This window comes from Gadus morhua, chromosome 6 (genome assembly GCF_902167405.1).
Source record: "Gadus morhua chromosome 6, gadMor3.0, whole genome shotgun sequence".
Classification (NCBI taxonomy): Eukaryota; Metazoa; Chordata; class Actinopteri; order Gadiformes; family Gadidae; genus Gadus; species Gadus morhua.
In genome coordinates this window covers 8,874,859-8,897,358 of record NC_044053.1, presented here as the reverse complement: position 1 = coordinate 8,897,358, position 22,500 = coordinate 8,874,859, and the positions used below count along the sequence as shown (strand labels likewise).

The following is a 22,500-nucleotide window of genomic DNA, read 5'->3' as shown; positions in this document are numbered from 1 at the left end:
TGTGTGAATGCGTGTTTGTGTTTATGTGAGTTTATGTGTGCGAGTTTATGCAAATCTTTTTAAATCCCCTTTATAGGTGTGCTCACCTGAATGTTTATTGGCAGCCTCAGTCCTTGGTTAGCTGACTTGCAATGTATTTTTCAAACTTGTAATTCTTAAATGTTTTATTATTTGGCATGAAAGAGACAATTAGCTAATGGCCATGGTAGGATGGAAAGAACTAGTGGAAAACAACAAACGACAAGTTTTTCTATTTAAACCAACAAGTCTCTCACAGCCACTGGTTTGAACCAACACCATTTTGGACGAAAACCCTGCATGTTGATGAGTGAGCAGCTGGGACTGCTTCTTCTCAGATGCATAGTAAAGCTTCCTGCGAGAGAGAGGAGACGGGGAGATGGAGAGCGTAACAGATTAAGAGGGGGAGGAGAACATGGCCGAGAGGGGAGTTGGGATTTAATGCGGGGGGGGGGGGGGGGGGTAATACACACGAGAGAGGAGGAGGAGGAGGAGCAGAGGTCGAGTACGCACGAGGAAGAGGAGTCCAATTTGGGATTCTATTCCCATCCAAATGGGATGGGGAAGAATAGGTGCAATGGTTTAATTATTGGGTTGAAAGAAGGGAGATTATGTTTGATTTGAAGAAGTACCAGGTTGCACAGGAGGTCAGTGCAGAGGGAGAGGATAGTACAGAATGGGAGTATGGACACCCATAGGAGAGCAGAGCAGAATAAGAGAGAAGTTAATGGTTATGCCACTTGCGTTGCCCTGTCTAAAATTATTTATTCCTCCACACACATTTTTTCTCCTCCACCTCCACCTCTGTCTTATGTCTCCTTCCTCTCCGTACTCCTCCTCATCCATTTGCATATTTGCACCTCATTTCACCCCCACCCCTCCCGTCTGCCTTTCTCGTCTGCCACTTCTATATTCCAATCTTTCATTTTTCACACCCTGCACACCCAATCCTCCCCACACACCTGTGATAGCTTCCCATCTTCACCTCCGACATCGTCTCCTCTGGTTTTGTGTGTTTCCCTGGTTTCTCTTTCCCTTTTGTCTCCCATCGTTTTCATTGGCTTCTCTTCTTTAAAGGGGACATATTATGAAAACGACACTTTTCCCGGGATTTGGGGTGTTGTTTTGGGTCTCCCACATGCATACAAACGTTGAAAAAAGCCTGTACGTGATTTTTGGAGTGAGATATGCATTTCTGAAAGTATCCCGCCTACAGTTACCAAAAGAGCGTGTCAGTTTCGACGCCCCCTCCTTCGTAGGAAGGGGGCACAGTTGAATATTACCTCCCACTTCCTCACTCCCCTCCAATCAGAGCATAGCTAAGATTTTGTGGACCGGCGGACGAGCAGCTCCGGCGGGGGGAACTCTGCGGCAGCCCAGCAGCTCAGCTGCGGGAGCACAATCCCTTTCTCTGCCGGACTGCTAGAGCTGCCGGAGTCCGGAGGAGGAGACATGGAGGAGAAAGGGATTGTACGGCTTCGATGGCGGCCGGACTGCCGCCGAAGCTTCAGCGGCAGTCCGGCAGCTCCGGCGCGGGGAGCTCGGCGGCAGTCCGGCAGCTCAGCTCCCGGAGTACAATCACGTTCTCCTCCATGTCGCAGTTCATGGACTTCAGAGAGTCAAGGCCAACGTTCCTTTCCCCCAATTCTTCTCAACCATGGCCGAGCTAACCCCCACTATGAGTCTTTACTTGTTGTGGAAGTACCAGAGACGTCAGACGCAGTCTTTATGATTCATAATATATTCCGAGGCGCACATAGCTTTTGGCTGTGATATTAGATGTAATATTATATAAATACCCATATATAATATTATTATTATTATTATTATTATTATTATATTATATAATATCGATATAGAGCTCCAGGAGTCCGCAAACGGCAACAATCCCTTCTCCTCCATAGTGTGGTTCAACAGCGCATTCTGAAGGGTCTGAAACAGAGGGGAATAGCGGTAGGTGAGATTTTCTTTCCTAAAAGCTATTTCGAGCAAACAGCTTCAAAAACATGTTTTCTTGAACTCAAATAATATGTTGACTTGTTGGGAAAACACAATAATATGTCTCCTTTATGCGGAGCAATTGATGGTGTCATGACACATTAGCCTTAGCAGAGGCTATCCAGTCGTGTAATCCATCTGGCCAACATAGCCAAATTCAGCCGACCAAACATTGGAGCTGAAGGGATCACTAGTGTTACCGTTTAGTGAGCTAACTGGCCGGATAGCTGATCAACTATCACGCTTCACAGCCACTTAGCCTCTCTAATCAACGGTAGGGGAGAAGGCCCTACTGCCACGTTGAGATCAGCACACACACACACATGCATTCATGTACACAGACACACACACACACACACACACACACACACATGGATACACACGCACACACACACACACACACGCGCGCGCGCATGCGCGCATGTGAATGTGCACACACATATTTGTAATAGATACACAAATGCATACATATACACACACGCACGCACACACACACACACACACATGCGCACAAACACACACACTTACATTCATGCACACAGCTGTGTGCACAGAGCTGCATACTTCACGGCATAATGAGACTGCAGTGATATCATGACCCTTCTAATAGTACTGAATCCTCCCTGACCCCAATTCCTCCCATCTTCTCTTCCATAGTTAACGCGTCTCCCTCCTTCTCTCACCCCCTCTCTCTCTACCTCTCATTCTCTCTCTCTCTCTCTCTCTGTCTCTATCTCTTTCTCTTCCACACTCACACCTGCGCGTACACGGGCACTGATCTCTACCAGCTCAACCTCAAACCCAATTCCACCCCCACCCCACAGCTTAGCTCTCTTGGCTCCACGCCTAAACACACCTCTCATCTCCAATTTGGATTGCCTTCCGCCCTTCCTTTTGTCGAGCCTGTGCGTGTGTGTGTGTGTTTGTGTGTGTGTGTGTGTGTGTGTGTGTGTGTGTGTGTGTGTGTGTGTGTGTGTGTGTGTGTGTGTGTGTGTGTGTGTGTGTGTGTGTGTGTGTGTGTGTGTGCACTCCGATGGCCGGGGTTACCTCATCAGCAGAGCTGTAGGTCAAAGGACTCCCATTAGGGCCATTTTAAAGTGATGTTAAAGGGCTGCCTGAGTGTTTCAGTATCACATAGAGTGCCATGAAATGACACCTCCGGTAATGAACATGACGAGGACGGTGAGGGCAGGGAGCTAAAACTGCACTGGCTGCTGAGGTTTTGAGGATGCTAATATTCATATTTAATGTGACGTCAATTGAATCCCGATTTAGAAATGTGACACAGCAGTTACAATCCAGGGTGGGGATATCCAGCTGAATTAAACATTCTATAATACAAGTATGTAGAAAACGATTGGTTTATTTATCAGGGCCGATGCACAAACATTATTGCAGGTTTCAAGAAAGCAAGCCAAAATGATTTCCGACCTTAACCTACGGCTATGCGCTATGCATTTAAACCCCATCTCCGGCGCGTTTCTCTATTTCCTCGGCTGCTTTTCCATCCATGAGCGGAAACAAGTTAATGTGAAGCATTTTGCCACCGACATCAAACGTCTGCATACACTCCAGGGGTCCTTCACAACGTGCACCAGACAAGGAAGCATGTCAAATAAACACTGCCTTTCTACATCTGTAGGACTTAAATCACAAATAACAAACCTTAATGTACGTTATTATGGCGGTTGACTGTTGCAACTCCACACATGTTTTTCGTTCATGGGCAATTTGGGGACGGTTTCGGGCCAGGGCTTTTATTATTGAATTTTGGATATGTTAATTGCTCTCTTTGCTTTCTAGTGGCAGGACATAGGGGAACATTGACTTGTTGTTGCTATCCTGCCTGATTCATAAGTCCCCTTATCTTTTGTGTTGATGGACATTGATTTTGTGTGTAGGGAAAATATCGTATTTGTTTGTTTGGACACACACATGAACAGGAGCTTTTATCGCACTGCTGTTTGAGAAATACTACATTTGAATGCCGCTGCTTACTGCCACATTTCCAAAAGCTCCATACATTGTGAATTTCACTCCTGTTTTTCTGCTATTTCATTGAAAATGTATTCCGCTGGGAGGCTGGTTAGCCCCAATTAACCTCTTTATTTCTCCGTTCTCAGCCGGTCGAATACATTTAATTCGGAAAGGCACAGTACAGGAAATGTACTACATAAGAAGAACATTAAAACCAAATTTCCAAACTGTGTTTATAACCTGATTTAGTTCCCTATTGGGGGTGCATGTCATGCTAATCGATACGGTCGGTTGGTCACAACAGATTTGGGCCTGCTGCTGTCACCATTTGTAGTTCAACGGCTGTCATGTTTGGGTTCGTCCCCTTCAGTCAATACGCATGACGATTCTAGACACCACTGCACATACACACCCATCCTCCTGGTGGGAGGGATGCTTTGTACTTTGTATCACTGTCATCCTAGCCTGGGAAGATAACTCAGACCGGTTATAATCGGTTTAGCAGTGTCTCTCTTCCTTTGCTTCCACCCTTCTTCCCTCCCCTTTTCTCTCTCCTCTTTTTCCCCTCTCCATCCCTCTCTACTTTCCTCTCTCTCCTCTCCTTTCTCTCATCTCGTTGTCTCTCCTCTCCTCATCTTTCCTCTCCCAACTCTCCCCTTCTCTCCCATCTACTCACTATCTCGCCTCTGCTCCTCTCTCCTCTCCTCATCCTCCCTCCTCTCCTCTTCTCTTTTCCCCTCTCCTCTCCTCTCGCTCCCCTCCTCCTCCCCTCTCCCTTTCTCTCCTCTCCTCATCTTTCCCCTCCTCTCTCTCCTTCTCATTATATCTTATTATCTCTCTTCCATCCTCCTCTCTCTACTCCTCTCATCTCCCCCTCTTCATCATCTATTTCCTCTCCTCCTCGCTTCCCTCTTCTCTCTCCTTCTCTCTCATCTACTCATTATCTCTCCTCTCCTCCCTCCTCTCCTCATCTCTTTCCTCCTCTCTCTGAACTCATTATCTCTCCTCTCTCCACTCCCTATCTCCTCTCCTCATCTCTCTCCTCCTCTCTCTGCTACTCATTATCTCTCCTCTCTCCTCTCCTCCGCTGCTCTCCCTATCTCTCCTCTCCTCATCTCTCTCCTCCTCACTCTGCTACTCATTATCTCTCCTCTCTCCTCTCCTCCGCTGCTCTCCCTATCTCTCCTCTCCTCATCTCTCTCCTCCTCTCTCTGCTAGTCATTATCTCTCCTCTCTCCTCTCCTCCGCTGCTCTCCCTATCTCTCCTCTCCTCTTCTCTCTCCTCCTCTTTCCGCTACTCATTATCTCTCATCTTCTCTCTTCTCTCTCCTCTCCTCCCCTCTATCCTCACCTCTACTCCTCTCCTTCTCTCTTCTCCTTGGGGTGAGCAACAGGTTTTCTAGGCACTCAACTCTTGGTCTACATGCAGTGGGTACCTCTTTTGCTTGCCTCTTTTGCCTTCTTTTTTTTCCCTTTGTGTATCTTTTTTTTCTTGTTTTCCTTTTCTTTTTACAATGCCTCTTTCTTTTCTTTTTTACCGAAAAAAAAAAGCAAACGGACACAAAAGCAAGCGGCGGCGAGCCCCGCACACGTACAAACCACACCGGCGCGTTAACCTTCGTTAGGGCCGTAGGTTGCCATCCCTCATTTGCACCTGAATGCCTTGCCAGACAAAACAGAGAGGACACACAGCATAGCATTATGGCGCAGGGTCATAAATCTTCCGTTGCTGCTCAGACCCCCTCGACCACCACAACCCCATCGCAGCCCAAAACACATCGTCACCTCTTCACCCAACGCTGCACTCCATACACCCACACGCTGAGCAAAAAACACACCCGCACACACACGCCTCACACACGGGCACACACACATACACAGACACACTCTCAGAGGCGCCCACACCCACACACGCACTAGCTCTGTCGGATGTACATTCTAGTAATTAGGTCTTTCGGGTTATGATAATGTTTGTGCTGTTTTCTAGTTTGTCTGCTCAGTGGTGCACAGAACGCCATTAATCACAGCAGTCACAATCACATGCTGATACCGTCACAGCTCCTCACTGCGTGTCTGTCTGTGTGGGTGTGTGTGTCTGTGTGTGTGCACGCGTCTTTGTGTGCACAAGCATATGCGTATCTAATTTGACCGTGAAACCCTTTTTTTTTAAGAACTAAAGAATAATAACAAACAAAGTCTAAGGGGGGTTGGGGATGCAAACGCTTAGTTTCCATACGACCTGGAACAAAAAAGCACCAGCACTGCAAACTCACACTGCTTACACACTGCTTAGCATGGAGCAGTCTCCTATCTTGACCTATTAATTCATTTTCCCCCGGCTGGATTATTGAAATTCCCTCTACAGAAGCCTCAGTCAAGCTCCTCTTGATCATTTACAGTTCAAAATGAAGCCGCCAGGCTCCTTACAAGAACTAGCCGTCGGTCCGACATTACTCGTGTTCTTGCGTCTCTCGATTGGCTTCCTGTACGATTTTAGAATAAGCTACAAGATCCTGTCGATTGCATGTAAGGCACTGCATGACCTCGCCCCCAGTTACAGCTGTGATCTCCTCGTTACTCATTCCTCTTCTGGATCCTCACATCTCTCATCCGCCCCACCAAAAGACCACAAAGCTGAAGGTTGATTGGGTGTCACTGTTCAAGCCCTTGCAACCATCTTTCCCAATCTATTACACTTGCTTTGAGTCTTTGAACAGTTTTACCCATATTTATATAAAGCCTGTAAGAACGTATCCTTTGGTTGTTTTTTGGTTTTACCTTTTCATTTGTTCTGTCTCTCATTGGGCTGTATTTAAATTTGATGTATCAGTCTTTTCATGGTTTATTGATCACTTGGATTTATTGTGCGTGTATGTGAAGCACTTTCTATCATTGTGTTTTGAAAAAGTTCTGAATAATGCTTCACTTCCTTTCTTACATATTTCAGAACATAATGGAGGAGCCAGAGGAAAGACAATAATATGGTGCATTAGTATCCACCATGCCACAGGCTATCCATGCATATTTGAAACATCTATCACCATCTATCTTCTTACATTCTTATCCAGGTACACGGGTGTACTCCTGAAACATAAAAATAAGAGTTTCAGTTGATGCTCTTAAGATAGGAAACACTGTAAAACGGTTATGCTGAACTGCTTGAAATATTCATGTGAAAATCATACCATCTTCATTTTAAGTGAATTCATTTTAAATTTTTGTGAAATAATATGACATGGTCCTTGTGGCCAATTCACTCTACTTAAAACCGGTACAGGTTAACTCCTTATTTAACATTTACAAGTGAGCCTATTTATGAGTGCATATTCAGCCACGGCCCATTAACTTCACATCTGGCAGCTTAAAGCTAGAGCCCGTTAATTTGAAACCTAATTTGAAGATTTTAAGTATTTGTGATTGTCTTAGAAACTGTAACATATATATAAAAAAACCAGCAGGTGTTTCATCTAACTGAAAAGTGCATACACGGCACATGATACAGCTGAGCTTACCAGTTCTACTGTTGGAAGCAGTCGTTTTGAACCTAAAGTGCTACTGTATATTTAGGGTCAAGTTAAAAGCGTTGAACCCTTAAAAGTGGGGTCGGTGACCATAATGAAGGATCCTGATGTGTAGCATTGTGATTCACCGCTCTATAGGGCTTGATCTGACTCCCTCACTGTTTGTGTTCGTCTCTGCATGTAACCCCCCCTCTACAGTTTTTCCCCGGATTTGGATTCAGTTTCTTTCCTAACCTCGAAAGATATGCAGATCAGTTCACTAGAAGACCCAAACTACCCACAGTTTTTTTCGTGTGTGTGCGTGCCTGCGTGTGCACGTTTGCGTGTGTGTATGTTATACCCATAATTAGCTTGGCTAACCTAGCTAAGTCCCCCATGACGCAGAGCAGAAACAGAGCAGTTTAGCAAATGAAAAGGAAGGATAATTGTGATAGCCACTCTGTAGTCCAGAAGTCCTATCACCATCAGCCATAATCTCTACGTATCAATTTTTGAAAGTGCTTGCCTATTGAGTTGAGCACAGCTGGGCTCTAGCTCCTCTAATGCTATCAACCATAAAGGGGAATTCATTAGCGTGCTAACAAAGACGCGCACCACAAGCAGATGGACTTGTGGAGCCGGCTCTCGTTGCAGGAGTTGGAGTTAGCAAGCCCACGTGGCACTTCAACTTTTGACCCCATCATCCACCTGTACTCAACGGCTGGATCATAACGCTTAATCTGCTTTATGGCGCATAGACACACACCCAAAATCCTGTTCACACATGGGCACACACACACAAACGCACACATGGACACGAATGCAAAGATGCAGACGGACACGGCATACCCACACACATTCTCCGACAGCCCTGTATATAAAACAATAAAATACACATACGCATAAAAACACACACACACACAAACGCATACACACAGACACACACGCCACACACATACACACAGACACACACACACACACAACACACACGAAACACACTTAAAAGACCCATCACCCTTGAGCTTTTGACCCCAGTTAACTAAATAGGGTCCTGTAGTTACTCCTTGTGTGGGGCCCTGCTGAAAAGAAGCAGTCATGCCATACCGGCCGGCCCCGGGGTAGAACCAGTTCTAAGCGCTGCGGTAAGTCTAACCCCCCGCCTGGGCCCTCACGCTTGCGTATATATCGAGACTGACTCACGTGTAAACATCTGAATGCGGTCGCTACCCTGTGGCATTTAAACATCTGCCCCTTGGCCATTTAGCTTTTGACCGCTTCCTGCCTTGTTTAATTACTTGTATACTTTAAACAAGTGCTGCTAATGTAGCCTTTGTGGCAGCAGTTCAGTCAATAGCTCTTCAAGGGTCCGGTGCACAGAGACAACCTTCCTCCTCGTTGGAAATCGCTTACTTTTAGTCTAGTCTGGTCTCAAGTGCTTTCTTTTCGTTTACTTTAAAATATATTAAATATACTACAAAGTACCTTTTTCTGATGAAAACCTAAATGTTCGGACTTTCCGGCCGCTAATATTCCTCCAGTCAGTACTGGGCCTTGGAAGCTGTGACTAAGAGCTTTACAAAAATTATTCCATAACCGAGAGAGACAGAGTTCAGGCATCCCTGTTGTATATATCGTCAAATCCGATTAAGCTGTTGGTTTTAAATGTTATGGCCTCTCTTTATTTACCATCGGAAACAGGGCTAACCTTGAAGTGGGGGTCCAACTACTTGTTGACAACTAATAAAAGGCTAGACTGTTAAATATATTATGTATTAACACTAACTTCCCCTGTTCCTGTTCCCTTGGGGCATCTGAACTCAATTTGAACCTGCAACCCTGGCCGCCTACACCATTCTCGTCTGTTTCCTTAGAGATTAGTATCAGGAAGGTAAATACAGAGTTTAATAGCACAAAGGCTGTGAGGTGAACAGAACTTAATGGAGTTGAGCAGCATTAGCTTGAAATTCTAAATGAATCCTTTGATGAAATTATCAGAAGAATCGCTCATTAAAACTTGAAGTTCACACTCAGCAATGCAGTTACATGTTTGCTACACCATTGTGCGAGCTGAACTCTTAATCTTGCTTCTAAACTGCTGCTATGTCTTTGCTCCCCTGGGTTATCGGGTAGCATAAACAGTGGGCTGGTGCGCGGTCTGTTAAACCGAAATATGTTGAACATACCTTTGACCAATGTACATATTTGAGAGAGAAAGATATCTCTCATTCCATCTGTATTTGGTTTTCTTTCTTTTCCTCCTACATGACAGAGGTATTTATTTTTTTTAGAGGGAAAATGTTATAAAATGTCTGGTATCACAAGAAATCATGAAAGGTTTGATTAATTTTCCTGGGCCTTGAGTTTCTCTTTCATAAATGTTAGAATGGGAACAATTATTTTTCTTCCTTCCGTAAGAGACAACCACAACAATTTTTTTTAAAAGAATATGTTTATATCTTTTCTTTACAAGAGAACGATCAATTTTGTGCATAGTTTGTCAAGAATCACAAGAGATCAAAAAGAGGTTGAAGCCCTGATTAATGCCTCTGAGCTTCCTCCCTATAATACTGTGCTTTCCCAGCCATTGCATTCCCTGATGTCAAGTATGACAGAATAGATGGCCATTTCCTCATCCAAAAAAACAGGGACAGACTGCCGAGAGCCATTTTGTGTGTGGTCGCCCACACACAAAGAAAAGGCTTGATAATTACGGGGACCCAGAGCCAATCAGTCAACCACTTGTGGCCCTCAGCCATTCAAGCAGTGACACGACTGATTCCCGGTCCATCCTTTATGTCTACATGTTTATCCTATGTGTGACAGAATGCCTGGGTTTCCCAAGCAATTATTCAGGGGCTTTTTCCGAGCCTGTGGTTGTTGTGTTTATTTCAGTTGTGATTGAAAAACTGGGGCCAAAAATGGCAAAGGCACCAATACCCAACTGCTGCGTGTATATTATGTGTGAGCCTTGTGCTCATAAGTATCGTCTTCGGCGAGGAACAAACCATGAGTTAATTCTGACATGTATGTCGAATCCGCTTTAAATGAAACAATAAATAACGTTATGCATTTTTTATCGTCCATGAGAAAAGGGCTCGCTATGAATAGCAAACATCGGAAAATCGCGTGCCGATGTGCTGAATCATGCATGAAGCGACGGTACATAATGCATGCAATACCAGCGGGATTGCGTATTTTCATTAATGTACTTGTTTCTTTGTCAGTTGGAGTCAGAGTTTTGAAACTACCGCCGATTGAAATGTATTCAAAAGATGTTTCAACACCCGCACTGGAGCACGTAATGCGCAAACACAACTCAGATACACACACACACACACACACACACACACACACATGTTTAAAGATATATGTATGGACTTCAAAAAGATATTGGAACCACAGGCATCAAGGCGATGTCCGTTTTAATGCATGCATAATGCCTTTCATTACAATTTAGGAAAAACAACGAAAGAAGAAAGACCTACATTTCAAATGACCATATTCCTTTATAGATAGATTTGTCACAACATGAAAGCCAAGCGAGAGATATATCAAACCTTTAGGGAGAATGAATGATCAAGTAAAAATCAGAGAAGAAGGTTATACCCAACGAGAGATGAGCGAACGGAGCGCCAGACACAAGGTTATGGAAATAGACGTTTATAATAGGATGCTCCCTTTGAGTTGGAATGCGTGCACAAATGAAAAGCGAGTGAATAAAGTAAGATATATTATGTAACATTTATGTATGTTGCATGAAGTGTGTGTGTGTGTGTGTGTGTGTTTGTGTGTGTGTGTGTGTGTGTGTGTGTGTGTGTGTAAATCGAAAGTATGTGCACATAAAGGCATACAAGTACTAAAGATAGCGGAAAACAGAGAGATGACAACATAGGTATGAAAGAGTTCAGAAGATTAGTAATGTCTTTGTAATAAGGTCACCGAACAAAGTCCATTATGCCCCCTCCCCATCCCCTCCCCTTCCTCCAGAGGGTCTATTTATAGGGACCTAAGCACGGATGGGGAGGATAATGAAGAGGAGAGGAACGTGTGGGGAAGGGTGAGGGGGGGGGGGGGGGGGGGGGGGTGTTGGAAAGTGAAAGGAGAGAGGGATCTGTGATGAAGCGGTTGTGGAGGAAATGGAAGGGCCGGAAGAGGGATGGAGGGAAGGAGGGAAGGCGAGGGTAAAGCCCTACAGAGAAGAGGCCAGGGCGAGTGGTGAAGGAATGTGATACGAGGAAAAGGAGGAGGGAAAGAGAGAGATGGGAGCCGGGCAAGAGAGAGTAGATTGTAGAGAGGTTTGAGAGGAATGAGGGTTCTGGCGGAAGACCTTACTCACGCATCATAGTCATCTTCATCTCGTCATCATCATCAAATGAAAAAAGGAAAAAAGGGAAACAAATCTAGGTGGGAAGACTAGGACCTTCCCAAACAGATTCAACCTTTTGGCTATTTTTAACTGTGTGTGCGTATGTGTGTGCGTGTCGATTTCTGCAATAGTGTGCATGCAATAGTATGTAGTGTCTATTTGTGTGTCCATGTGTGTGTGCATGCGTGTGTGTGTGTGTGTGTGTGTGTGTTTCTTTGCTCTGCAGCCAAGGTCCAACACAGTGGAGGTGACAGATCGTGTTGCTCATGGCTGATCAACCATCAGTGTTTGTAGATAACTTGTTGATTCAACGCAGAGTGCCCCGCTCGAGACGGACGGCCGGACCTGTTTAGCGAGGGGTTTGCAAACACACATCAGTTGGTTCATCACACAGAGGGGAATGCAATCAAGAAGGCAAGGCAAACACAAACATAAGGCGGACAGACGGGGAAGTGGCAAGGAGACATGCTGAACAACAGGTGGAGATACAGACAGACAGACAGACAGACAGACAGGCAGAGCCACTATTAGAGGGATAGACGGATAGCCCATCTGACTGAATGGCTGGCACCGTTAGAGACGCACACCAAACACACACACACATACTACCACACACTAACACACACACACACACACACACAGACACACACACACGCACACGCACACGCACACACGCACACGCACAGTCCTTTGAAGGTACTGGAATATCAAAAGTCAGACGGACAGCCTTATTGGTAGAAGTAGAGACAGACAGAAAGGTTGGTTGAGGTATAGACAGTTTGGTAGAAGTACAAACACATGGACCGGGCCGTTTTAGCAGAGTTGCAGTGGGAGTAGGTTCCAAATCAATGGCGTTATTCTATCTCATGTGTTATCAAGCGCGCGGGCCCCGCCAGTCGAACGTTCCCCCTTTCGGATGAGGGTTCCGTGGCTGGCTGCTGTTTTGATATTCTAATGGGGCGGGCCGGTGCGCTGGCCGCTGTATTAACAGTGATGCAGGGCTGTGATAGCGCGACATGAATGGGAGCGGAGCCCGGCTCTCCCCTCAGGCAGGGCGTACGGAGACAGAACCCATCTGTAAGATAACATTACACACCGCGCCAGCCTTCCCTGCTGCTGCCGCCACCGTGCATTTCAATGAGTGTAGTTGTGTGTGTGTGTGTGTGTGTGTGTGCGCACGCGTTTGTGTTGGTGATGTTAATGTGCGGGTTTTTGTCTTCTGTCATAGGCTGCAGCTGCACTGTCTTTCTTTTATGGGTATCTACTTTAGCATAGTATTTGTCTCCCTGTCTCTGCCAGTCTGTGTGTTGGTCTATCTGTGTGTGTGTGTGTGTGTGTGTGTGTGCGTGGAGGGGGTGGGGGGGTTCGCAAGAGTAATGCATAGCTCAATACATTTGCGTCTGTGTGGAGTGATGCGGTCTTGGCATGGCGTGACTCAACTGCACTCTGCACTAGGTGGGCCAAAAAAGCTGCCCTAAAGCAGCGACTAATACTACTACTACTACCCAGGCCTCCTCAGCCCCTTGACCTACTTCACATCCTCCAGAAGAGGACTGCAGGGTCTGGAGGATGAGGAAGAGGGGGAGGTACAGTAGATGCTGCCCGGTATACCTACTGCAAAGGTAAAAGATCGAAGCGGTAGCACTTTTCTCAATCAACCCCACCCCATGCTCGCTGCCCAAGCTACGGGGACTCGGGCGTCCCTCTCCCCTGTTCAGTGGGGAGGAACCGCGCGGGATACATGATTAAGTACCCCCCTTCACTACCGCCGTCCCGCCCCAACACCCCACCCCCACCACCACCACCACCACCAACACCCCGATCTGGAACTGTGTCACCGTGTCCACTGGGGTTTACCTACTGCTTCTCCCGCGCTGACGGGGTTCGTTTGTAGATATGGTTTAGTGGGGAGGGATCTATGATCAAATTCAGCTTCAATGACCTCCCCAAACTCTCTGAATCCCCCCCCTTGTTTCTCCTCCTTCACACTCGTTATTTCCATGGAGACCGAACTATGTGCCCGCAACCGCTCTACATTGTTCTCAGTGGCGGGCTTCTGCTCTCCTTTCCTCTCCCTTCCTCTCCCTTCCTCCCCTTCCCTCTTCTTTCAGCCCCTTTCCCTTGCTTCCTTCCTTGCTTCCTTTGCTTGAATGGTTGCGCTCAGATATGCATCATGATACGCTGATGACATGCTAATGTTTGAAACCGAGGTAAAAAGCACATAAGTCGGTTCTTTCTTCTCTTGCTTTACTTTCTTTCATTTGTTTGTTCTTTCTCGTTGGCTTCATCGCCGTCCTTTGTTCTTTCTACTTGTCTTTCTTCATTTCTGCTCTATTCCTCTTGTTATGTCCCTCTACATTTCTTTCATTCAAGGTGAGCTGGAAGAATGCTGGATCGATGCTTGTTTCCTTGTGCGGTTGCCACATGCGCTTGGAGTGGGGCAGGTCATTGGTCAGAGCCTGTCTTTCCTCGTTCCAGCTGTCATTCCAATTCAGCCTCGACTTGTTGAAGGAATCAGGTCACCATGGAATGAAGCACACACGGGTGCCTTGAGTCATCCAGTCCACGTTCTTGTTTTCTCGTTCGTGCGTATCAGGTGAAGAAATATCTCGGAGGACAGGAGAGATAACTGAAGGATGAGGATGATTATGTCGATGATGCTTCAAGCTAGAATATGTTGTCCACTGAAGAGAGGTAGAGAGGGACGAGTGGGAGAGAGAGCAATAGTTTGGGAGAGAGAGTGGGTAGAGACTGAGGAGAAGTAGAGTCAGTGAAGGTGTGTAGCGCAGAAGTGTAGCTGCGTTTTAGTCTAAATGTTTACATTTCAAGCAGCGGGCCATCCAGGACAGTTCATTCGTGAGTGCATGAATAAATTAGTCAATTGAATTTTTTTTAATCACCTGTCATTAATTGGAACCCCACAGCAACACCAATTCGAGTTGTTTTGATCTCAATATCACTTGAAGTGATATTAATTGCTCACCCAGACATAATATTTGATCAATGTTGGGAAAATAAAAGGTTCCCCTTTATAAATACGTTCAGCTATATATTCATTCAGAAGAAAGCTTTTTTTAGTTGCCAATTGTATTCCTACTGTTTCTAGTGAATTGAAACAAAAGTAAGCATTAAACAACATGTTTGTGGGTGTAAATCCATTGTAGACGCCCTCTCAGCATAGACACTCGACATGCAACATTTCCGAGTCATGATTTCAATGTTTTATTTATATATTTCCAGGCCATATGCAACCTATCTGGGATGCAGGCTGTCCCCAGCAGATGGCCCATTAAGATTTAATTCCTCTAGAACATGGACTAGAAGGAGGTATGGAGACTCACTGACTGAACAGCAAAAAAAGATAGCAAGCGCTGCTATTGATGTACATTGATTAGAGCTGGGTCATTGACTTTCTCCCCTCTCTCTTACACACAAAAGCGCAAGAACAAACACGCATGCACACACTTGCGCACACCCCTATGTACGTGCCCACACACACACACACACACACACACACACACACACACACACACACACACACACACACACACACACACACACACACACACACACACACACACACACACACACACACATTAAGTGGTAAGTGAGCAGATTGCAATTGAGTATCTCGATTACTGACTCATGTTGGCCCCCCGATAGCCTAAAGGATGCCGTACTAGAATGCTAAATACACACTTAGCTCAAACCCCTCACGCATGGTCCACACACACAGACGCACGCACGCACACACACACACACACACACACACACACACACACACACACACACACACACACACACACACACACACACACACACAATACACACGCACACAATTTCTTTCATCTTACTCAATAATCAAGCTGCAATGTACTGCGGGTTGATTGGTGAATGTGCTTCTCTTTAACGATTACAAATATTTCAAATTTGTTCAGTGTTTGACAAAATCATTCACGTCAATGCTTTCATATTGCTGTGTGTGTGTGTGTGTGTGTGTGTGTGTGTGTGTGTGTGTGTGTGTGTGTGTGTGTGTGTGTGTGTGTGTGTGTGTGTGTGTGTGTGTGAGTGTGTCAACTCAAATGCAATGCCTGCATGCCTGGGACTTGAGCTGCTTTCCATAAGTGTTTGAGATAGTGATCACACCAGCTTTGTTTTCTCAGTTGTCTGTTCCCTGTGTGTGTGTGTGACCGAGTGTGCAGCTGCTGCTGATCCTGGCTGATAAGAGATGTCATGAGCTCATGGTTTCCAGGCTCCTGCACTGATAACATTTACCATAAACTGGTGCCCTGGTAACAACAATAAATAAATGATAGAAGTCGCACAAACGCACACATGCACACACACACACCTGTGAACATACACACATGCACACATGCGTACACACACATACACAAAATAGCATTTGTGTCCGACAGACACACACACACACAGAAAACAACAGGGTTCTGAATACTGCTATCCGTTCTGTTTTGAATCATTTTGGAATACAAACCATAATGGGGCATTGAATCTGTATTCACATGGCTAAACAAACTCATCTTTGCCCATATCTTTGTCAAGGAGTTCCAAAAGACGCTATCATTCCAGATATAGGCTGTTGATAAAAAGTGAAGTTGATAACAGCCTTTGAGCTAACCATCTGATGATCTGTTATCAGTTTATTCCAGCTCGTTTGGTTCCCTGCTTACACTGCGGGTGGGTCTGGCTTTTTGCGCGGGATAATGATTTGCAACCAACTGTAAATCAAAGCACGTTCATTGTTCTCCCTAATGCCATCCATTATGGATGTCAACATTTGGCCAGTAAGTCTGTCGGACACAGTGACGGAGTGGTACGGGGAAGAAGTTGATGGAGTGGGGAGATGAGGAGGGAGAGAGACTCAGAAGAGAGACACTGCATGGTGTCGTGGGAGGATTGCAGGAAAAAGAGGACAGGGGATCAACAGGAGATGGTGGAGTGGGCTGCGGCTGGGAATAGTTGAAAGAAAGAAGAAAGACGGGAGAAGAAAGAGAAAATTAAAAAAAAGTTAAAGAAGTACAGAAACAAAGATGGCTTTTAGTTTTTCAACACGCCTTAAAATCTGTTTGAATGTAGGCCACTGGCGGCATGTGGCTATGTCTGTACCCCCGCTTTTCTCTGTCTTCTATGCGTATCATGTTTCACGGGGCCAATCAATAATGTAGGGCTGTCACTTCAGAGCAATGAACCCGTGAGCTCTACACACGGCGAATGACGGTGAGAACAGGCGGGAAACAAACCGAAAAAAGAAATAAAGAGATTAAGACGGAGGAGGGGAAAGAAAAAGGGCAAAGAAAGAGAGAGGCCACTGGAGTGGATGCGGAGATTGGTTTAGTGTACGAGGAATGAAATAAGGAATGAAATAAAGAAAAGGTTGAAACACTAAACTAAGATAGGTGGGGTAATGGCAGAGGAAATAAAGAGGAGGAAGGAATCCTGATGAAATGGAGAATGGAAGGAAGGATAAAGAGTGAGCGAGAGAAAGCCAACGAGACGGAGAGTGAGGGTGTGAAGAGGCACATTTCCCCTTGATAATACAATTATACAGAGAAAGTGTCTCCCGATTTCCAACCTTGGAGACAGAGGGAGGACTAATTACAGAGAGGAGGAGATAAAATGTCAGCTTCGTGACATCAAAGTAGGGACAACGCCTGCTCATATTTCCTGATTTGTCTCTCGCTAACTTAGTTCACTCCTAAGCTGCTTTTAGTTCATAGCCCAAGGGCCAATGCCATTCTCTTTAGATAAGGAGCAACACCACACTCAATTAGTGCACACATATTTGTGTGTGTGTGTGTGTGTGTGCGTGTGTGTGTGTGTGTGTGTGTGTACCTTCTAACGCTTATCGTTGATGCACAGTGTTGAAAGAAGAAGGAGTTTGAACCAAGACATGTTATAAAAAGGTCTCTTTGAGTCACCCACTTCACCAACGAGAGCCATAAAAACACACACACACACACACACACACACACACACACACACACACACACACACACACACACACATGCCAATCAATCACACACACACACACACACCCACACACACACCAATCACACACACACCAATCACACACGCACAAACTAACACACCAATCACACACGCACACACTAACACACAGAATCAGCTTTGACCAGCCTGGCCCAGATGAACCTTGATGATGATGGAGTAGGGGAAAATTACAGGCTAGAAGAAGTGCTTGTGTATAGCCAGGTGTGTGTGTGTGTGTGTGTGTGTGCGTGTGTGTGCGTGTGTGTGCGTGTGTGTGTGTGTGTGTGTGTGCGTGCGTGTGTGTGTATTTGAGTGCATGTGTATTTGTGTATTTGTGCATTTGACAGAGCCCGCGTTCGACTCGGTCTAAGTGCACTTCCGCGTTCCTACCTGCTCGTCTATGTTATGGTTACCGTGGCAACCTGGCAGCCAAACGTCCCTCAGGTGGGCATCATAATCGGAGCGTAGGAAGTCAGAGGTGAGGCGGGAACAGATGCCCAACGTCGTGCACTGCTGGCAGCCAGGTTACTGCACTTCATGAGGGGCCTTTTGGTTCCCGCTACACTGTGCATAATCACTAGTTCCGGCATCCTCTCTGTGAGGTGTCCCTTTTGTTGCTTTGCGTTGGTTTCTGTTGGCGGTATTTGACACCATCCGCCCCTGTTTCCGACATCCACTGTGTTTTTCGTGTCTGGGGGGGGGGTTTGACCTACCTGAGAACAGCAGGACAGCTGGCGCAGTGTGCCTCGGTGTGATACAGATTAACGCTGTGTCTCTGACTGCGCTGGGGACGGGGGAGAACTGTTGTAATCTCCCACAAATCTGCGACTTGGAAAAACGACAGACAACCATTACGAGTCATTGGCATAAAAACGTGGAAAAAAAGAAATAATGGATTTAGCGGAGAAGATTGGACTGGCACGCTGAGATCTGCGAATCACTGAGAGATAATGAATAATTGGAGGGAAAACATTTCCCTTTTGTAACTGACATCACCAGCCCCGAGGGCGAGTCAATAAAGCTCCTACTGTGTGGGAGGATTTGCTTGGGAAGTTTAGCGGTTCTCCATAGAACAGGTTCATTGTCGGCCGATAACTGAATATCGGTCCATCTACCCATCTGGATGTCTTTGTGTCCATCTGTTTGTCTGTGTGTCCGTCCGGCAAGTCCATTTGCGCCATGCTTCTCGTCCCCGTCCATCTGTCTCTTAATCCTAACCTTCAGTCTTCTTCTTTCTCCTGCTCATTTCTCCGTCTCCTCATCCTCACCAGTCGACGACGACGACTTCCTGGGCCTGAGGGAGCTCCCCGAGACCTTCCCCTCGGACCCCCCAGAGCCCCTGCCCCACTTCCTGTTCGAGCCCGAGGAGGGCTACATCGTGAAGAACAAGCCGGTGAACCTGTACTGCAAGGCCACGCCCGCCACACAGATCTACTTCAAGTGCAACAGCGAGTGGGTGCACCAGAAGGACCACACCGTGGAGGAGCGGGTGGACGAGAACTCAGGTGAGCCGAGGCACGCCCCCTACACTGGGGGGACAGGGGTGGGCCGCAGACTACAGCTGCCCCATGATGGAGAAAAACCATTGACCAAAACAAATTGACCAAAACAGAAAAGATTGATTCAGCGTTTGTCTCCAAAAAACTCTTTGTAACTGAGAGCTTACAAAAGATAAACAAAATATTCAAATCGAAAATAATGGTCAAATATGTATCCCGCTGTTGTATAGAACATTTAATATTTTTCTTTTTTTTTTAAATAATAATAATCATTTCAACGCGATTGTATGCGTTTGGAGATCGAACCCTTAACCCTTTTTCTGGGGTTTTCCCTTAACATATCCCAAAATAGCAAGACGTATCAGTGAAAGATGAACACCTGCTGAACCGATCAAAGACAAACACAGGGAACATGTTTTGCTGTATTTGTTTTTGATCGGTTGCGATATGCAGGGCAGGACATTTTTGTCAAGACATAGGTGAGAGCAATCCCACACACAGAGGCACAAATTCACATTGTGTGTGTCTGGCTGAGGCCCAATGAATACTGCTGCAGTCCTGTCCCTCCCAGCCTCCTACTGGGCTGAGCTTCCTGCCAGGAGGAGCGCAGACTCTCAAATGGGAATTGTGTTTCATTTTCCTCGTCAGCACATTTTTCATCTCGTAGTTTGTGTCTTCTGGATTTAAAACAATATATTTTGAAACAAACTTATATCCATGTCTACTGTATATTTACCTCAACATTCTCTGAAACAAAGAATTTGGCTTTGTTCCAACCATAACCAAGCTGGATATATTTCAAGATGCACTCTAAATTCTGCTGAAGGCTTTCTTTGAATACTTTTCTTTAAATATTTGCCAAATAAAATAATCTGTATAGGAAACAATGATGCTTTGACCAAAGCAATGCTAACATTGCTAATCAGTGTTTGTCTTTAACTTCCTACTTGCCATTTTCTTTATAGGAAAGGTCTATTTGAGGGAACATTCAATGGTGTTTGATTCTGTCACCCCAACACCAGTGTGGGTTAATGCCTGCAATACAAGCAAACACTGGAATAAGGGTTTGTTGCAGATTATTGAGTGTGTGTGTGTGTGTGTGTGTGTGTGTGTGTGTGTGTGTGTGTGTGTGTGTGTGTGTGTGTGTGTGTGTGTGTGTGTGTGTGTACGGTGTGTGTGTGTGTGTACGGTGTGTGTGTGTGTGTGTGTGTGTGTGTGTGTTTGTGTGGTACTCACATGTCTGTGTGTTCAGGTATGCAAATGTGTGAGTATCTGCGTGTGGTATATTTGTTTTGTGTTCAGGTGTGTTTGTTTGTGCATTGGTATGCATTTGTGTGTGTGTGTGTGTGTGTGTGTGTGTGTGTGTGTGTGTGTGTGTGTGTGTGTGTGTGTGTGTGTGTGTGTGTGTGTGTGTGTTTCCGCTTGCCTTTTGTTTTGTTGTCCTGACTGTTTAGTGGGTTTGTGCCAGGCCACTGAGCCTGACAGACAGAGGCAACAGAGCAGGATAGTCTGATGTTTCCCCTGATTCAGCTGTCACACATGAGTTACTACACTAGAGTAGAGTAAAAGTCAACAAAAGGAAGAAACATTTTGGGATGATGCACACACACACACACACACACACACACACACACACACACACACACACACACACACACACACACACACACACACACACACACACACACACACACACACACACACACAGCTACACAAACACACAAGCACACACACACACAAACACACACACTTGTGTGTACAAGCCCTGACACAAAGATACATAACCCAACACCCAAAATATTAAAATAAGTTAGAATTGATTGAAAGGAGTGTTGGTATTGACTCTATGTTTCGGATTGTTTGAGTTTGAGTGTCTCTGACAAAGAGTGAATAAATTAATGAGGTAGCATTGGGATTTTTCTAAACAGTGTTTATTCCCTTACTCCTTTGTCCTCCCTGTGCAATACAACAACATCAGCAGCCATCGTCACCTATTCTTCAGTCATTCAGTCTTGGTCATTTTGTCTAGATAGTGAACTTCATTGTAGACCCTTCTCTATTTGACTCAATGCTAATAACGCTAGATTCACTTTTAGAGTACACGTTTGATAGATCTGGCGGTTGGTTTAATCTGACTTGTGTTGAAAAAAGTCAAATTATAGCCACACCATCAATTACATTACGTTAATCACAACCTGTTAATATTTCAAGCATGGATCAATAATCTCTCTGAATGCCAAATTGATTTCATACAGTGCAAATTATATTTTGAAGAAACCAAACATGATCATTGAAATTCACTTATACTCTGGTCCAAATTTGTTTCATGTTGAAGCATACATTTTGATTAAATTTAAATCCCAGAGCGGAATAAATTGTTAGTCGACAAACAAGTACACACTTACACACCCACCCACAGGCACACACAATCACACAATCTTGCACGCAATCTTGTGTTATCATCAACTTTTTAGATGGCTCAGTAAGTACTCATTGGTTTCCTAGGCAGGAACTGCAGTAAGTACGCTGTTAGTTTGAGAGCCTTATCAATGTGGGACACTTTCCTTCCATACATCCTGCTGTTTAAGTCACACAGATCATCATCCCCCATCATCTTACTTTATCTCCTCGCTCCTTCTCTCTGAGTCACTTTTCTAATGACGGGTCTCTCTCTCTCTCTCTCTCTCCCTTTCTTTTTTGACTCACTTTGCATGCTTCATAGCCTTGTATTCTCTCAATTTGTTGGTTGTTTCTCTCTGCCTGTCTGTCTGTCTTTTGTTGATTTCTCTTTCTTTCTCTTAGTCTTTCTTTCGTTCTTTCTTATTCTCTGTGTTTCCCCCTATCCTTTTGGTTCCCCTCCATCTACCTGCACTTCGCCCTCTCGACTGCAGGATGCAGTCCTGTGCTCAGCTCTCATTTCTGCTTATTGAAACAGGAGGGGTGGAAAGATAAGACTGGAGAAAGAGAGAGGGATGGATGGATGGATGTCAAGGGGAGGCAGAGGGATGCTGAGAGAGGATGGAGGAATGTTGAGGGAAGAGAGAGAGAGAGAGAGAGAGAGAGAGAGAGAGAGAGAGAGAGAGAGAGAGAGAGAGCTAGAGAGAGAGAGAGAGAGAGAGAGAGAGAGAGAGAG

The 22,500-nt window shown here is 45.4% G+C and overlaps 1 protein-coding gene across 4 annotated transcripts in view; it reads left to right on the top strand.

Annotated features, from left to right (window-relative positions):
- The window catches only part of LOC115545092 (netrin receptor UNC5C), a 159,126-nt gene that overhangs the window by 53,697 nt on the left and 82,929 nt on the right, over positions 1-22,500 (top strand). For all 4 annotated transcript variants that reach the window (XM_030357904.1, XM_030357902.1, XM_030357901.1 and 1 more), the window contains exon 2: positions 19,140-19,373. In XM_030357904.1, coding sequence (XP_030213764.1) covers positions 19,140-19,373 — 234 coding nt within the window. The remainder of the gene's footprint in view (positions 1-19,139; positions 19,374-22,500) is intronic.